Source organism: Entelurus aequoreus, linkage group LG07 (assembly GCF_033978785.1).
Source record: "Entelurus aequoreus isolate RoL-2023_Sb linkage group LG07, RoL_Eaeq_v1.1, whole genome shotgun sequence".
NCBI classification, from domain to species: Eukaryota; Metazoa; Chordata; class Actinopteri; order Syngnathiformes; family Syngnathidae; genus Entelurus; species Entelurus aequoreus.
In genome coordinates, this window is record NC_084737.1 from 37,212,572 (window position 1) to 37,232,423 (window position 19,852).

Sequence of the window (19,852 nt, forward strand, 5' to 3'; positions counted from 1 at the left end):
ATAATTGCTATTTATTTTATTCCTTGAGTTGAACTTCTTTTTTTCTTTCATGACTATCCATCTACAGTACATATGTTGATTTACTGATGGCCACCAAGTACGAATAGTTGCCTTTGCTTACATTAGCAAACTGTACAACTAGTAGTCATTCTAACATGCCATATTGACCTGTCTAAAGGATGCCTGTGACTGTAAGACAAACTCATTTTTAAGATTAAGCATTTTTTCATGTCTTCAAACCATTGAAATTACAGGTAGCTTGCAATAACAAAAAAACATGCAATGAGGCAAGACACTAGTGAAGTATGTCAGACTCAGAGGTGCAGCTCCAATAACAGCTAATTCTAGGGCTGGGCGGTATACCGGTGTTACTGTTTATACCGGTATATTTTTAGAAAGAGATATTGTTTTAAGACAATACCACCATACCGATATATCTTTTAATATACCTTTGTTGCGGCTGGTGTGGGTCAGCAGGCAGTGTAGCTAAGGAAGGGTATTGCGCGCGGGAATGGCGTGTGGCCGGAGTCGCTACTGCGCATTGCCGACACTGACCTGCCGCCTTAGCGCACAGCCGACGTGCCCGCACCGTATCTCCGGCGGCTGACGATGGTGGTGGGTGACGTCTCCTCTTTATTAACCAGAGGTAACACAATTCGGTGAAAAGCGCAACAAGACAGCCGTCAGAGCCGGCAAACTGCCGCTGGTAATTGCTAAAGCTAACAAATGCAGTTCAGCTGAAAACCACGCTGACGTCACACGTCGCCTGGCAACAGACACCACTTTTTAAGGCACGCAGGCACACGCTGCTGTCATAAACTTCTCTCAACTGTATATGACATATAAACATTTTTTTAAACTAGACACTGCATGTTTCGTTTAAAATCCTGATATGTATTGTTTATCGCGATTCGGCTCGTTTTGCATTAATAGATACCTTGCTTAAATGTTTTAGTAATCTATCTCTTGATTCTACAACTTGATGATTGCGCACTACTCATGATCACTTAGTCTATTCTTTTTTTTTAAAATTGTTCACACAACACAGACACATAACATGGGTCGGTAGCTGTCAATCTCCGGTCTGTCACTCAAATATGTCCGTGTGCAACATAAACACAAAACTATTTCTATTGTTACAAAATGCACACCTATATAACATTCTAATTGATTGTATTGATTTATACAATATATTTGATATCATATATAATTTAGGTCTGTTCTCTGTACATGAATGCAAAAATTATATTTTCAGCTGAGTGTAACTGTAATGAATAGAAACAGTGAGTGATCTGTGCGCTCTTTACATGATGTTTAAGACTTAAAAGCAGGTGTTGATACAAAACCCAAAACTAGTGAATTTATACAAGATGGCACAATGTATCAATCAATCAATGTTTATTTATATAGCCCTAAATCACAAGTGTCTCAAAGGGCTGTACAAGCCACAACGACATCCTCGGTACAGAGCCCACATACGGGCAAGAAAAACTCACCCCAGTGGGACGTCAATGTGAATGACTTTGTCTTTAATCTCTTTCGGTCTCCCTAGGGGAGACCGAAAGCAATGGATGTCGAGTGGGTCTGACATAATATTGTGAAAGTCCAACACATCAGTGAAAGTCCAGTCCATGGTGGGGCCAGCAGGAACCATCCCGAGTGGAGACGGGTCAGCAGCGTAGAGATGTCCCCATCTGATGGACAGGCTAGCGGTCCACCCCGGGTTGGGAGCAGAGTAGAAAAGAAAAGAAAAGAAACGGCAGATCAACTGGTCTAAAAAGGGAGTCTATTTAAAGGCTAGAGTATACAAATGAGTTTTAAGATGAGACTTAAATGCTTCTACTGAGGTAGCATCTCTAACTTTTACCGGGAGGGCATTCCATAGTATTGGAGCCCGAATAGAAAACGCTCTATAGCCCGCAGACTTTTTTTGGGCTCTGGGAATCACTAATAAGCCGGAGTTCTTTGAACGCAGATTTCTTGCCGGGACATATGGTACAATACAATCGTCAAGATAGGCAGGAGCCTATAGTATTTTATACGTAAGTAGTAAAACCTTAAAGTCGCATCTTAGGTGCACAGGAAGCCAGTGCAAGTGAGCCAGTATAGGCGTTATATGATCAAACTTTCTTGTTTTTGTCAAAAGTCTAGCAGCCGCATTTTGTACCATCTGTAATCTTTTAATGCTAGACATAGGGAGGCCCGAAAACAAAACGTTACAGTAATCGAGACGAAATGTAACGAACGCATGGATAATGATCTCAGCACAAGTGAGCCAGTATAGGCGTTATATGATCAAACTTTCTTGTTTTTGTCAAAAGTCTAGCAGCCGCATTTTGTACCATCTGTAATCTTTTAATGCTAGACATAGGGAGGCCCGAAAACAAAACGTTACAGTAATCGAGACGAGATGTAACGAACGCATGGATAATGATCTCAGCATCGCCTGTGGACAAAATGGAACGAATTTTAGCAATATTACGCAGATGAAAGAAGGCCGTTTTAGTAACAAAAAGTTAGCGGACATCCATTGTTTAATTTCATTAAGACACGCCTCCAGCTGACTACAATCCGGCGTGTTGGTCAGCTTTAGGGGCATGTAGAGTTGGGTGTCATCAGCATAACAGTGAAAAATAACACCGTATTTGCGTATGATGTCACCTAGCGGCAGCATGTAAATACTAAAGAGTGCAGGGCCAAGAACCGAACCCTGGGGAACTCCGCACATTACCTTAACATAGTCCGAGGTCACATTGTTATGGGAGACACACTGCATCCTGTCAGTAAGATAAGAGTTAAACCAAGACAAGGCTAAGTCTGTCATCCCAATACGCGTTTTGATACGCTCTAATAAAATATTATGATCAACAGTATCGAAAGCGGCGCTAAGATCAAGAAGCAGCAACATAGATGAAGCATCAGAATCCATCGTTAGCAAAAGATCATTAGTCATTTTTGCGAGGGCTGTCTCCGTAGAGTGATTTGCCCATAAACCGGACTGAAAAGGTTCACAGAGATTGTTAGACGCTAAGTGTTCATTTAGCTGCTGTGCTACAATTTTTTCGAGGATTTTCGAGATAAACGGAAGGTGGGACACCGGCCGGTAGTTTACCAGGAGATCAGGATCGAGGTTAGGTCTTTTGAGTAGAGGATGAATAACCGCTTTTTTGAATGCTAGGGGAACAGTACCAGAGGAAAGTGATGAGTTTATAATATTTAACACTGATGGACCTAATATTACAAAAAGCTCCTTGATAAGTCCCAGGAATTGGGTCAAGTAAACATGTTGTTTGTTTTGTCCCATTTACACATTTTGACAATTCCTCCAATGTTATTTCATCAAAGAGAAACTATTTTGGAGGGCGGTATCCGTTGTATATACAGTCGTATTTGTGTTAATAGAACCCAGTTGTAGCTGAGATGCATTGTCTTTAATCTCTTTTCTAATGACTTCAATTTTCTTATTAAAGAAATTCATAAAGTCATCTGCTGTGTGGGTGGAGCTACTGGGAGGAGTCCCTTGTTGGGTTAGCGATGCTACTGTACTAAACAGAAATTTAGGATCATTTTTGTTGAGGTGGATGAGATTTGAGTAGTATTTAGCTTTAGCTGAGGTAAGCATGCATTTATAAGTTATTAAACTATCACACCATGCTTGATGGAAAACCTCAAGTTTAGTCGCACGCCATTTGCGTTCCAGCTTTCTACATGATAATTTCTGGGCTTTAGTTTCTTCTCTAAACCATGGGGTATGCCTTTTAGGGGCCCTTTTTAGCTTTAGCGGTGCTACACTATCAATGGTGTCGCGCAGGGCGTCATTAAAGTTGTTAGTGAGGTTATCAATAGAGCCCACATAATTTGGGAATGGTGCCATTACCGAAGGCAGTAGGTCAGTAAGAGTCGTCGTTGTGGCAGCATTAATGTTGCGGCTGCTATAGTAGTTATTATTATTATTATTAGTTTGTTGACAATGAGTCAGAACTTCGAATTCTATAAGGTAATGATCGGACATTACTTTAGTGTACGGGAGTATCGTAACTTTAGAGGTGGTGACACCCCTGACAAGCACCAGATCTATCGTATTACCGTTGCGATGCGTGGGTTCATTTATTATTTGTGTAAGACCACAGCTATCAATTATAGTCTGGAGCGCCACGCATGGAGGGTCCGATGGGGTATTCATATGGATATTAAAGTCCCCCATTATGATTATGTTGTCGGCGTGCGTCACTAGATCAGCAACAAACTCTGAGAATTCACTGATGAAGTCCGAATAGGGCCCAGGGGGGCGGTAGATAACAGCCAGGTGGAGAGGCAGCGGTGTGACAAACCTCAAAGTGAGCACCTCAAACGAGTTATATTTATTATTTAGGTTAGGTGTAAGATTATAGTTTTCATTGTATATTAGTGCGACACCCCCTCCCCTTTTAAGAGGTCGGGCAACATGTGTATTGGTATAGTTAGGAGGAGATGCCTCATTTAGCGCAAAACAATCGTCTGGTTTGAGCCAGGTCTCGGCGAGACCAACAACGTCAAGTTTGTTGTCTCTAATGACTTCATTAACTAATAACGTTTTGGAAGATAATGATCTTATGTTTAAAAAGCCCATATTATAGGTAGTGGGCTGTTTTGAGGATTGTTTGTTGAAATTATCCGAAGTAGCAATATTAATAATGTTGCGTTTATTATGCGTAGTGCACTTTAAATAGTTTCAACCATATCTAGGAATTGATACGACGGGGATATTCAGATTGTTTGCTTGACGTTGCGATAAACTGAACGCATCATAGTTAGCTACCTCAGTACAATGTATGTCTGCCTCTGACACGGTCGCAAAAGAAAAAACATTATGTGAGTTGTGTTTTATTCTAAGAGAATTGCTATGTGTGCAGGGATTATCCAGCCTGACGCCGGCTAGTTCTAGTTTAAATGGCTTCTTACCCGGAGACTCCACGCTTCTTTGGTTAGCTTTTCTCTTTGTTGTTAGCCCCGCTCGGCAACCCCGCTTCTGCTTCCGCTCGCACCGCTTACGTCGTCTCCATTGGCGGTCACCGCTAGCACTTGACTCTGCTGCTACAAAGGCCGCTCGATGTAGTCCGCGAAGTATTCCCATGCTAGCGAAGAGGTCCACCGTACATGCGTCTTTCAGTCTATAACGACCCGATCCATCCACATCCAGAATTGTCTGTTGGTCGTATGTGATCACAGAGTGTTCACGCTTTGAGCCAGCCATGAAATTGACAGAAATGACGGGTGTTTTTTGCCAAATCGCTCTACACTACCAAGAGCATTAGCGAGCCGCAGCATAGCCATAGCCATGCGCCGCCATTAGAAATTGTAAATTGTAAATAAAAACAGAATACAAAGATTTTCAAATAATTTCAACTTACATTCAATTGAATAGACTGCAAAGACAAGATATTTAAAGTTCGAACTGAGAAACGTAATATTTTTTTGCAAATAATCATTAACTTAGAATTTAATGGCAGCAACGCATTGCAAAAAAGTTGGCACGGGTCATTTTTACCACTGTGTTACATTGCCTTTCCTTTTAACAACACTCAGTAAATGTTTGGGAACTGAGGAGACCAATTTTTGAAGCCTTTTAGGTGGAATTATTTCCCATCCTTGCTTGATATACAGCTTAAGATGTTCAACAGTCCGGGGTCTGAGGAGACCAATTTTTGAAGCCTTTCAGGTGGAATTATTTCCCATTCTTGCTTGATATACATCTTAAGTTGTTCAACAGTCCGGGGTCTCCGTTGTCGTATTTGACGCTTCATAATACGCCACACATTTTCAATGGGAGACAGGTCTAGACAACAGGCAGGCCAATCTAGTACCCACACTCTTTTACTACAAAGCCACGCTGTTGTAACACGTGCAGAATGTGGCTTGGCATTGTCTTGCTGTTTAAGCAAGGGCGTCCATGAAATAGACGTTTGGATGGTAACATATGTTCCTCCAAAACTTGTATGTACCTTTCAACATTAATCGTACCCTCACATATGGGTAAGTTACCCATGCCTTGGGCACTTATACACCCCCATACCATCACAGATGCTGGCTTTTGAACTTTGCGCCTATGGTTCTTTTCCTCTTTGGTCTGGAGGACTCAACGTCCACAGTTACTAAAAACATTTTAAAATGTGGACTCGTCAGACCACAGAACACTTTTCCACTTTGCATCAGTCCATCTAAGATGGTCTCGGGCCCAGCGAAGCTGGTGGCGTTTCTGGGTGTTGTTGATAAATGACTTTCGCTTTGCATAGTAGAGTTTTAACTTGCACTTACAGCTGTAGCGACAAATTGTAGTTCCTGAGCCCATGGTGATATCCTTTACACACTGATTTCGGTTTTTGATGCAGAACCGCCTGAGGGATCAAAGGTCACAGGCATTCAATGTTGGTTTTCGGCCTTTCTGCAGATTCTCTGAAACTTTCGATATTACGGACCGTAGTTGGTGAAATCCCTAAATTCCTTGCAATAGCTAGTTGAGAAATGTTGTTCTTAAACTGACAATTTGCTCACGCATTTGTTCACAAAGTGGAGACCTTGTCCCATCCTTGTTTGTGAATGACTGAGCATTTCATGGAAGCTGCTTTTATACCCAATCATGGCACCCACCTGTTCCCAATTAGCCTTTTTACCTGTGGGATGTTCCAAATAAGTCGTTTTGCCACTTGTGCCAGCTTTTTTTTAAACATGTTGCAGGCATCAAATTGTAAATGAGCTAATATTTGAAAAAAATAACAACGTTGACCAATTTGAGTGTTAAGTACCGTATTTTTCGCACTATAAGGCGCACCGGATTATAAGGCGCACCTTCAATGAATGGCATATTTTAAAACTTTGTTCATATATAAGGCGCATAGAATAGACACTACAGTAGAGGCTGGGGTTATGTTATGCATCCATTTGATGGAGGTGCGCTAAAGGGAATGTCAACAAAACAGTCAGGTCAGTCAAACTTTATTAATAGATTACAAACCAGCGTTCTGACAACTCTGTTCACTCCCAAAATGAATAAATCGCTGTTTTATTATTTTCCCCGAGGTAAAGTCAGTGACGTGGTGTTTTGTTTATCTTTTAACAACAGCAAGGTATAACATGTAGTGCAACATTTATATTACATAGTGGAGGGTAACTTTTCCCTGATTCAATAAACACGTAAAAAACAGTGATACTGTTACGGTAAATCAAATGTTAGTGCAATCACAATATAGTAACACTCAAAATAGTGCAGAGCAATAACAATATATCAATAACTCAACGTTGCTCAAACGTTAATGTCACACAACACACAAAATAAACATGTAAAGCTCACTTTATGAAGGTATTCCTCATCCACGAATCCCTCAAATTCTTCTTCAGTGTCCGAATTAAACAGTTGGGCGACGGCATCCAACATGCCCGGCTCCATCTCGTCGAAGTCGTCATTAATGGAGTCAGTGTCGCTGCTGCTCTATTCCCGTGTTCTACTGCGTGACTGATCGTCTTAAGTTTAAACTCTGCGTCGTAAGCGTATCTCTTAATAGGAGCCATTTTGGGGTCTTTACATAAACAAACAAATGGAAATGAAACGGCACGCCTCGCGCACTCATATATCCCAGCATGCACCGCGCGCTTCTTCTACGGGGAAAAATGAAGTCGGCGGCTGCTTACCATAGTTGATTGATTGATTGATTGAAACTTTTACCTGTTGGAGGCTCAATATATACAGGACTGTCTCAGAAAATTAGAATATTGTGATAAAGTCCTTTATTTTCTGTAATGCAACTAAAAACATGGAAATGTCATACATTCTGGATTCATTACACATCAACTGAAATATTGCAAGCCTTTTATTTTAATATTGCTGATTATGGCATACATCTTAAGAAAACTCAAAAATTCCATCTCAAAAAATGTGAATATTTCCTCAGACCAAGTAAAAAGATAAAGATTTATAACTGCAAAACAAAATCAAACATTTGAAAATGTCAATTAATGCACTCAGTACTTGGTTGGAAATCCTTTTGCACAGATTACTGCACCAATGCGGCGTGGCATGGAGGCAATCAGCCTGTGGCATTGCTGAGGTGTTATGGATGCCCAGGATGCTTCAATAGCAGCCTTTAGCTCATTTGCATTATTGGGTCTGGTGTCTTTCAGCTTCTTCTTCACAATACCCCACAAATTCTCTATGGGGTTCAGGTCAGGGGAGTTGGCAGGCCAATCGAGGACAGTAATGCCATGGTCAGTACACCAGGTACTTGTGGTTTTGGCACTGCTGGATCATGCTTGAAAATGAAATCATCATCTCCATAGAGCTTTTCAACAGATGGAAGCATGTAGTGCTCTAAAATCTCTTGGTACACAGCTGCATTGACTCTGGACTTGATGAAACACAGTGGAACAACACCAGCAGCTGACATGGCTCCCCAAACCATTGCTGACTGTGGGAACTTCACACTGGATTTCAAGCAACTTGGATTTTGCTCCTCTCCAGCCTTCCTCCAGACTCTAGCGCCTTGACTTCCAAATGAAATACAAAACTTGCTTTCGTCTGAAAACAGGACTCTGGACCACTCTGCAACTGTCCAGTGCTTCTTTTCCATAGCCCAAGTCAGACGCTTCTTCCGTTGTCTTGAGTTCAGGAGTGGCTTGACCATGGGAATACGGCTACATGCTTCCATCTGTTGAAAAGCTCTATGGAGATGATGATTTCATTTTCAAGCATGATCCAGCAGTGCCAAAACCACCAGTAACTGGTGTACTGACCATGGCATTACTGTCCTCGATTGGCCTGCCAACTCCCCTGACCTGAACCCCATAGAGAATTTGTGGGGTATTGTGAAGAAGAAGCTGAAAGACACCAGACCCAATAATGCAAATGAGCTAAAGGCCGCTATTGAAGCATCCTGGGCATCCATAACACCTCAGCAATGCCACAGGCTGATTGCCTCCATGCCATGCCGCATTGGTGCAGTAATCCGTGCAAAAGGATTCCCAACCAAGTACTAAGTGCATTAATTGACATTTTCAAATGTTTGATTTTGTTTTGCTGTTATAATTCTTTATTTTTAACTTGGTCTGAGGAAATATTCTAATTTTTTGAGTTTTCTTAAGCTATATGCCATAATCAGCAATATTAAAAATAATAAAAGGTTTGCAATATTTCAGTTGATGTGTAATGAATCCAGAATGTATGACATTTTCATATTTTTAGTTGCATTACAGAAAATAAAGGACTTAATCACAATATTCTAATTTTCTGAGACAGTCCTGTATAAGGCGCACCGGATTATAAGGCGCACTGTCAGCTTTTGACAAAATTTGAGGTTTTTAGGTGCGCCTTATAGTGCGGAAAATATGGTATCTTGTCTTTGCAGTATATTCAATTGAATATAGGTTGAAAAGGATTTGCAAATCATTGTATTCTGTTTTTATTTACATTTACACAACGTGCCAACTTCACTGGTTTTGGGGTTTGTAAAAGACTTCCCTGCTGTGATATGTTCCACCATGTTGTGGATGTGTACAACCTCTTGTGCTAATAAAAAAACTGCAATAATAAATCTTTATTTACACCAATTACATACAGTACCAATAAGAGTACCGATAAATACCGGTATCGATAAAGATTATCGATAAGGGTATTGTATTGATAAAGATTATCAATAAGGGTATTGTATCATTAAAATCTTAACGATATACATCCTTACTTACTATGGCAACACACCCAGGTCAAACTGAAATTAATACATTACTTGTTGTGCTATCTTAGTATATACACTTAAAAAAAAGGAAACTTATCTTCAGGTGCAGCAACACCCTCACCCTCTCAATGCTATCCATATCTGCTCTCTGTGTACAATGTAGTGCTAAGAAGCCTATACACTGCTGTCACCTGATGTCTTGGAATTGCAACTGCATGCAAGGTCTGCTATATAACGCTTGCAAATGAGACTCAGAAGTGTTGGAAAACAAGATCTAGCAACTGGACAGCACAGTTATTAGCAGTCCAGTTTAAAATGTTAAATAAAAAAGAGATTATATTATTAAACAATTAACATTTATTCCCACATTAACACACACAGAAGTACCTCAAATTGAATAATGGTATCAATTCCCAGGTACCTGGAATTGATACCAGTATCCCAGCCGTTGGCTAGCTGGAGTAAGGCTAACGATAATGCCACGCAGAAGCCAGAGCCAAGAACCACTCCTGTGAAATACATAAATGGACAAAGACAAGTAAATAGGATAATAGTCAGCCAGTATTTTTCAGTAGAGATGGGGAATAAGGTTATCAATCAATCAATCAATCAATGTTTATTTATATAGCCCTAAATCACAAGTGTCTCAAAGGGCTGTACAAGCCACAACGACATCCTCGGTGTCGAGTGGGTCTGACATAATATTGTGAAAGTCCAACACATCAGCGAAAGTCCAGGTTAGCTGCAACTAATAATGAAAAAACTAATTATTGGTATCTTAAAAATAAAATAATTCAGTCCGTTAAAACTTTTACTTTTCCTTAAAACGTCAGCCATCGTTGTCCAAAGTGCGGCCTGGTTTTTTTGTGTGTGTTTTTGGAAAATTGTGTTTATTGGAGAATTACCTGCCAGCTGTTTACATTTTTCTTATTTTAAGTTTTAAAGCTGTTAACACAGCTAAAAGGTTTTATGTTTTACATTTTGTACACTTACTACACCAAAAATGAACTGAACTGTGACCTTGAAACCCAAGTACATACTTAAACTGTGATTATAGTGTATGGAAACACCCCTAATCAGATTTTTATCATGAGCCTTTCCGGATTTATTGTAGGTTTAACTCCTTTTAAACATTGTATCATTTGAATTGACATTTAAAGACATTTAACTATTAAGTCGATAACTGACTTGTCTTTTAGAAATTGAGGATGCTAGATTAATCCAATTTTTTCATAACTACTCGGCCCAGTTTGTCTTTTTCCTCTTCTCCCTAAATGTTCTTCCCTGTTGGCTTAGTTTATTGTTGCTGTTGTTGTCTTCCCCTGCAGGGTCCAGAGGATCCGAATCAACATTCTCTCACCACTGGCTCTGAACTCCTCTCAGCGGTACTTCCTATTGAGCATATTAGCTCACCCTCAGTCCATATGCTCTTTCTCCTCCTCGCTGCACTCTTTGTGACACTCTTAAAAAATGTTTGTATTGAAACTAACCACTTCCACATGTTCATTAACATGCAATAATAGTGGTTTCTACTGTTGACTTTGGATACCATGCTTTACATGGCTGTTTCTGATAAGAAGGCATAGTCACAAAGTCATCTCTGCATAATCATCCGAGTAGGCTTCATCAATTCATGCTCATAGACCTAAATTGGTCAGAACTAGTCTTAGACTTAGATTGGTCAGCTTTAGTCTAGCGGCTGGTGCCAAAACCCCAAATCTTTGTACTCCAAAAACCAGCAAACGAGCAATCCTACTGTCAACGCCAACGACAGCCGTTTAAGTGTAATTTCTCCTTGTTAGCATTGAGGTATTGTGTGGCAGAACGATCGCTGTGAATTGACTACTACCAGTCCAAAATAGTTGTAATCCCCCATGTTAACATTTTATTCAGTTTAAAAAAAATGACATTCTGGTCACCGAATGTGAACAGAATGTTTCTAACTCCTGTTATTTGTTGGAGCCTAAATTGCAGAGTCTTTCAGGAATGGTTGAAAGGACACTGTTGTATGTGGAAGATAGGTGGTGTCACAGACCACTGCCTCTGTTCAGGGATGGTTTTTCAACCTTGACATAGATTGCTTTCCTCCCTCCTCTTTTGCACTATCTGTCCTCCTTGTCCAGAATCTTTACATTTATATACTGTATATAGCATACACCAGATTGTTTTTGTGGGTGTGGAGTGTCTGGTCTTTAGGATGCAATCGTTTGTCTCAGGGTGTGACCTGGTTTGAAGTGTACTGGGGTGGTTAAAAGTTTCTCAGATAGACCTGATACATATGGAATGACAGTATGTTTGCATCTGTCACATTTTTTCCTCCTCATCCACTCTGTTTTTGTTATTTCTGGAACTGGATGCACTGTTCACAAATGACCAGCTGGGGTTTTGGGAGCTTCCCTCAAATGTCTATGCTCTTTCTCTTTGACCTGTAGGCTGGTAGGAACAGTATCAGTTCTGTGTTGTAGGGTTCTGATAACGCCCAGTTTGTGTTCCAGTGGGTGGCGTGAGTCAAAAAGTAGGTATTGATTGGTATGTGTGGATTTTCGGTAAGCTCTGACATGTAGGTCCCTGTTTTCTCCAATGTGGACATTAGAGTCCAAAAAAGGCAACTTACTGTCTTTGACATCCTCACGTGTGAACTTGATGTTTTTGTCCACTGAGTTAATGTGCACGGTAAAGGTTTGCACTAAGTTAATGTGCTCGGTAAAGGTTTGCACTTCTTTGTTTCTGATTTTCACCCATGTGTCATCCACATATCTGTACCAATGACTTGGTGTTGTCCCCTTAAAAGAGCTCAGAGCTTTCTTTTCCATGTCTTCCCATGTAAAGGTTTGCTACTACTGTATCAGGTATATCTGAGAAGCTCAATGCTAACGAGGGGAAATTACACTTCGACTGTCGTTGACTTCGACAGTAAGATTTCTCGTTTGCTTCAAAACAGTTGTTTTTCTGACTACACTAGGGCAAAACCATCCTTGCTCAGGCACATCCTCCTGGTTTATGGAGTACAATTAGGGTTTTGGTACCAGCCGCTGGACTATATCTGACCAATATAAGGCTAGATCTGACCAATATAAGACTAGATCTGACCAATATAAGTCTAAGACTATATCTGACCAATCTAAGTCTATGAGCATGAACTGATGAATCCTACTCGGATGAGAGGTGAAACGTCTTCTAAGACAAACCAAACTACCTAGTTTCCAAACAGTGGCAGATTTATTTTCATCTTCAGGACTGTAACCCAACAGTTTATTATAATATAATCATTGAATTACTGCTTGATGGGGTTTCATGAAGACATGAAACGTGCATCCCTTTGCATCCATGCCCATCCTCCATATTCAATAAACTATGGTTCCTAGAATAGCACACAAGTTTCAATGTATGCCTAGTTTGCTGTGGTTGTGGTGTTCTCCTGCTTTCACACATGGTCTTGTCTGTATGATTTTGCCTGGCTTGATTTGCCTCATCACTGGGCAGTGCTACTCTGAAACCTGTTGAGTTGTATTGCTATTTATGTCTCACTGCAGTGCCAAAGTATTTATCTGCATGCATTCCAAGTGAACGCAAGAAGCAAGATGGTTTCATTTAATAGGCTTTGATTTTATTGAATAATGGTTTAAGTTAGCCGAACCAGACTGATGTGCACTGATACTGACGCACTTCAATCGCGTGATAACAGTAATGAACATTACAGTGGGTGTAAGGTCTCTTTTACAGAGCCTGTTTTTCCCCATCACATCTGGTATGTCACTGGTGTCAAAAAAGAAATTAATCCTCAATCCACAAAATTGTCCATAGTTTCATTGAAACTTAATTGCTTTTATTTTTTAGTTGTGTAGTATTTGCATAATCCTGTTTGTTGGTTAGTCAGCATACTGACTAACCAACAAACTAGTGGTGATTACATGTACATGGATGTATCCAATCTAGGCATTTAACATTATGCAATGTGTATTTTAGTAGTACTTGAAAAAATGCAGTTATGCCACAGAGGAAGTAGTTTTAGACCGTTTTAGAAAATTTTGGGTTTAACCCAGTTTTATCTATTCAGAGTGTGTGTGTGTGTGTGTGTGTGTGTGTGTGTGTGTGTGTGTGTGTGTGTGTGTGTGTGTGTGTGTGTGTGTGTGTGTGTGTGTGTGTGTGTGTGTGTGTGTGTGTGTGTGTGTATGTATATAATATATATATATGTGTATATAATATATATATGTGTTATATATATATATAATTGTGTGTGTGTGTATGTACGTATTTATATATGTATGTATATATACACACACACATACTGTACATATATATATATATATATATATATATATATATATATATATATATATATATATATATATATATATATATATATATATATATATATATATATATATACCGTATTTTTGCGGACTATCAGTCGCAGTTTTTTTCATAGTTTGGCCGGGGGTGCGACTGCTGAAATCCTATGTATTGAATGAATAAAGAATCGTTTTGAATTGGGAAAAAATCGTTTTTGAATCGAGAATCGTGTTGAATTGAAAAAAAATCGATTTTGAATCGAATCGTGACCCCAAGAATCGATATTGAATCGAATCGTGGGACACCCAAAGATTCACAACCCTAATATATATATATATATGTATGTATGTATGTATGTATGTATACACGTGTATGTGTGTATGTATGTATACACGTGTATGTGTGTATGTATGTATACACGTGTATGTGTGTATGTATGTATGTATGTATACACGTGTATGTGTGTATGTATATATACATGTATGTATGTATATATACACGTGTATGTACACTACCGTTCAAAAGTTTGGGGTCACATTGAAATGTCCTTATTTTTGAAGGAAAAGCACTGTACTTTTCAATGAAGATAACTTTAAACTAGTCTTAAATTTAAAGAAATACACTCTATACATTGCTAATGTAGTAAATTACTATTCTAGCTGCAAATGTCTTGTTTTTGGTGTAATATCTACATAGGTGTATAGAGGCCCATTTCCAGCAACTATCACTCCAGTGTTCTAATGGTACAATGTGTTTGCTCATTGGCTCAGAAGGCTAATTGATGATTAGAAAACCCTTGTGCAATCATGTTCACACATCTGAAAACAGTTTAGCTCGTTACAGAAGCTACAAAACTGACCTTCCTTTGAGCAGATTGAGTTTCTGGAGCATCACATTTGTGGGGTCAATTAAACGCTCAAAATGGCCAGAAAAAGAGAACTTTCATCTGAAACTCGACAGTCTATTCTTGTTCTTAGAAATGAAGGCTATTCCACAAAATTGTTTGGGTAACCCCAAACTTTTGAACGGTAGTGTATGTATATATACACGTGTGTGTATGTATATATACACGTGTGTGTATGTATATATACACGTGTATGTATGTATATACACACGTGTATGTATGTATATACACACGTGTATGTATGTATATACACGTGTATGTATGTATATACACACGTGTATGTATGTATATACACACGTGTATGTATTTATATACACACGTGTATGTATGTATATACACACGTGTATGTATGTATATACACACGTGTGTGTATGTATATACACACGTGTGTGTATGTATATACACACGTGTGTGTATGTATATACACACGTGTGTGTATGTATATACACACGTGTGTGTATGTATGTATGTATACACACGTGTGTGTATGTATGTATGTATACACACGTGTGTGTATGTATGTATACACACGTGTGTGTATGTATATATGTATACACACGTGTGTGTATGTATATATGTATACACACGTGTGTGTATGTATATATGTATACACACGTGTGTGTATGTATATATGTATACACACGTGTGTGTATGTATATATATATATACACACGTATGTGTATGTATATATATATATGTATACACACGTGTGTGTATGTATATATATATGTATACACACGTGTATGTATGTATATATATATATATATACACACACGTGTATGTATGTATATATATATACACATGCGTATATATACACACACGCGTGTGTGTGTATTTATGTATGTCTGTATATATGCACGTATGCATATATATTTGTATGCGTGTGTGTGTATACACACACTGCGCATTGAATTTACTATTGGTATATATGAGAAGGGGGGAAAGACTGCTATTGTGCATCACTTAGAGCCTTTGTTTCGTGACTTGTTTTAGAATGGCTTTTTCATTATGATTTCGATATTCGGTAATAACAGAGAATTGAACCTGCATCAAAGTATATAATATAAGCTTGCTCATTTTGTTGTATTTTGCCTAATTGCATTTAAATCTGCTGTATACATATATGTAGCAAATTTCATGAAATGTTGTCTTGGTTGGCCTCATAACAAACATTAGTGGCATTCTACATGACCACCAATTGCGATTTCATTTTAAGTGTCTGTTTTTCTTTAGTGTTTTATTCTAGTTGTGTGGTTTTTAATTCTAATAAATGTTTAGTTAGGTGGTGGGCCATTATCTTGGCGCTTTCCTTCTGTTCTAACCTAGGTAGAATAACCCCTTCTTGCCATGCATTGGTTCCAAACTTTTTATCCTGATGGTTTGTTCTGCATTTGGCACCTTGCTTGTGTGCTTTTGAGAGCAGCGGCAGTGTGTATTTTTATTTCATGAATATCATGTGCTTTAATACACAGCCTGTACCTACTGAGGAAGACATAGAGAAGAACCCAGAGCTGAAGAAGCTGCAAATCTATGGTGCAGGGCCCAAGATGATGGGACTTGGACTTGTGGCGCGTTACAGAGGCAATAGGAAGAAGGGTAAGAGGTGTAAGGTCTGGTACCAAATACAAGCCTTGACTTTTGATATATGTGTTCTGTCATGACCTACAACTTCAATTCTGTTCTATTAGATGAACTGCCTCGAACGGTTACCATCAGGGACAATATAGTATCTGCTCCTGCTGACACTTCTGTCAAAGAGCCTCTCGATACACAAGAAAAAGTGACTGAGAGCTCGTCAGCTCCTCCTATGCCTCCCTGCAGCATCACAGTCAAGACTGAGGTCAAGACTGAGGTCAGGACAGAGGTCAAAACAGAAGTCAAGACGGAAGTCATGACTGAAGTGAAGAAAGAGAAATCGGAAGAACGACAGAAAGAAAGTGATCAACATATTACAGATGGTCCGTGCACCAAAATGACCATGAGGCTACGACGCAATCTCAACAACATGCAGTCTGTAAGTTAAAATACATTTACCTATACACAAGTCAGAAACTGAAAGGCAATGGATTTTTGGTATAAAGTGGAACCTCAGAAGTCAAACAAACAAAAGCCGTTTGTGGCCTTAATTGACTTTAAAAACATTTTTTAAACCTTTTTACCCACATTTTCACTAACTTTTGAACAAATGATGGTGTATTCAAACTTTGAACTATACTTACAGTATTGTAAATGTAATTACCTCTGCCAAGAGGATATTTATTTGCCAGGGCTTGTCTGTCAATGTGCAACACCACTCAAAAAGTTGTTGGAGGATTTTGATTAAACTTTCAGGAAATGTTGAAAATGGGCTAAGGAATAAGGGCTTGGATTTTATGATCTGAATGATATCTGTTACCTTGCGTTAACGTTTGAGAAAGTGGATGACTGACAAGACAGTTCACTCCCATTTACTTTCAAAAGTGAACCTTCTTGCAGCCTGTTTGAAAGCGATAGAGGAACAAAACAAACACGCACGGACCGACATGGCGATTTCATTTAGCCTTCGATTAGTCAGTTTTTAGCAACATAGCTTTAAAAGTCGTGGGCGGATTTTGATATAACTTTTAGGAAATGTCAGAAATGTGAAACGGCACAGATGATTAGGTTTGAGGGTTGATCCGGGTCACCATCTGGATTGCGATTTTTTTAAAAGATTTTTTACTATTGGGAGACAAGGCCTGGCAGAGGTTTGCACTCTCAGGGTGATTTTCTAGTTTTTATACAATTGGTAATAATTTATTTGTAAATAATCACCCATTTACCTCTAAACACTGAAATATTTCTCAAAGGTGGAGTCCTTTGTGTGTCGGATGTGTGGTCGCGGAGATGATGATGACAAACTCTTGCTGTGCGATGGTTGTGATGACAACTACCACACATACTGTCTCCTGCCCCCACTCACTGATCCTCCCAAAGGCAATTGGCGATGTCCAAAGTGTGTTGCAGAAGTAAGCTACGGCTTTAAAAGTGATGCTTTTCTGTCTGTAAAACATCTTATGTATAAAGTTTGCCCGAACATACCACACTCATTGCTGACAAATTTCCTTATTTGCAGGAGTGTAAAAAGCCTTCAGAAGCATTTGGATTTGAGCAAGCAACTCGAGAGTACAGTTTACAGAGTTTTGGGGAGATGGCTGATTCATATAAAGCAGATTACTTCAACATGCCTGTCCATGTAAGCGCACTTGCAATCCACTGTGAAGCACAGCTCTGTTGAATGGACATGATAGACATCTGTTCCTCGTTCTCTGTGTAGATGGTTCCCACTGAACTTGTGGAGAGGGAGTTCTGGAGGTTAGTAGGCAGCATAGAAGAGGATGTGACTGTTGAGTATGGAGCTGACATCCACTCCAAAGAGTTTGGCAGCGGCTTCCCAATGAATACCGGCAAGAGGACACTGACAAAGGAAGAAGAGGTTTGCCTATTTGTGTTGGTGACATGCTCTCTACAGAGCACCTACAATGGACACATTGCACACATTCAAATGCAAATTACTAAAGGTCTTGTAGTCTAGTAATATTAATCACAGTACACTTGCCGAGTGAGCGTGCACACACGGCACAAGTCCCCTCTTTAGCATGATTGGAAGAGGTGATCTAGGGCTCCTGCACCATTCCTTTTGCACGCACACTTGTAGCATTGTGGAATCAAAGAATAAATGTATTACGATCGTTCACAGCACATTATTTAATGATTACCTGCACAATTCATATTATAAATAAAATACAAAGACTCAATAATTCAAAAGTGAAACCTAGACCATGCTCATTCACCTGCGACATTTATATATACTGTATAAAGGCGTGCAAGTTAATGTTCCCCTCTGCAAGTACAGCAGCAAACTTGTAATAAATACAACGGGGGGAAAGTAGTTTAATTAGGATACATTGTAGTTTTACAGCAGAATAGGATACATCATTTAATCACTGATTGTCCACTTACTAGTTATTAATGACAGCGGCCAACCTTGTACAAAATAATCAGAATGACTCCAACTAAGTCTGTAAATATTTCACAAAGTAAGAGAAATTGCAACAAAACAGCAGAATAGATCGGACAAGCAAACTGGCCATGTGTCAGTGGGGGCCAAGAGTGGAAGGGAGAATGAATTACATAATGTTAGTACACCCTTAGAATACCATTTTAAGCATAGGAAATTATATTAAATGCTGTTAAAGAATAACTAGAGATTTAACTACTGTAGTATTTATAGTTTTGGTTCTCACAAGGCTGTATGAAAATAATCCCCAAACACAACTTGAAGTCAACCTGTTTAATTGTTAATATGTCTACCTGGTATGTCTTATTTTGGAGGTAAAATATGTAGTCGGTGTATTTGCTATCTGTTTCCATGAAAGTTTAAAGAATAAGTGTATGGGCATACAACCCCAAAGAGGTTTAAAACTAACTTCAGCAAAAAAATGTTTTCAAGAGTGAGGAAAGAAAAATATGCACGCAGTAAACAACAATTCTTAGGGCGTTTAATCGATCGCAACTGGACTGTTCAATTTGTCTTAGATTAGATATTTCGCCTCTCACCCAAATCGGTTTCATCAGATTAGATTGGCCAAATCTGGTCCAATCTAAGACTAGATCTAACTAAATTTATGAGCATGAACTGATGAAGCCGACTTGGATGAGAGGCGAAATATCTTCTAAGACAAACTGAACAGTCCAATTGCGATCGATTTAAATGCCCTGAGAATACAATGACTTGGATGAATGAGAACATCTATAGACCGTAAACAACAATGTTAAAGTACCAGAAGAGTGGAAAAACAAGTTGACTTTATATGCTTAATTGTTTCATTGTATCCATTAAACCAGTGTATCCATTAAACCAGTGGTCCCCAACCACCGGGCCACGGCCCGGTACCGGTCCGCGGCCGCACAAGAAATTTTTTTTTTTTTTTTT

At 39.2% G+C, this 19,852-nt stretch overlaps 1 protein-coding gene across 3 annotated transcripts in view; it reads left to right on the forward strand.

Annotated features, from left to right (window-relative positions):
* kdm5c (lysine demethylase 5C) overlaps positions 1–19,852 on the forward strand; it is a 52,474-nt gene that overhangs the window by 20,892 nt on the left and 11,730 nt on the right. For 2 of the 3 annotated variants that reach the window (XM_062053467.1, XM_062053468.1), the window contains exons 7-12: positions 11,030–11,086; positions 16,371–16,494; positions 16,587–16,912; positions 17,727–17,885; positions 17,993–18,112; positions 18,194–18,352. In XM_062053467.1, the coding sequence (XP_061909451.1) occupies positions 11,030–11,086; positions 16,371–16,494; positions 16,587–16,912; positions 17,727–17,885; positions 17,993–18,112; positions 18,194–18,352 (945 nt within the window). The remainder of the gene's footprint in view (positions 1–11,029; positions 11,087–16,370; positions 16,495–16,586; positions 16,913–17,726; positions 17,886–17,992; positions 18,113–18,193; positions 18,353–19,852) is intronic. The other variant, XM_062053469.1, reaches the window with a different exon arrangement.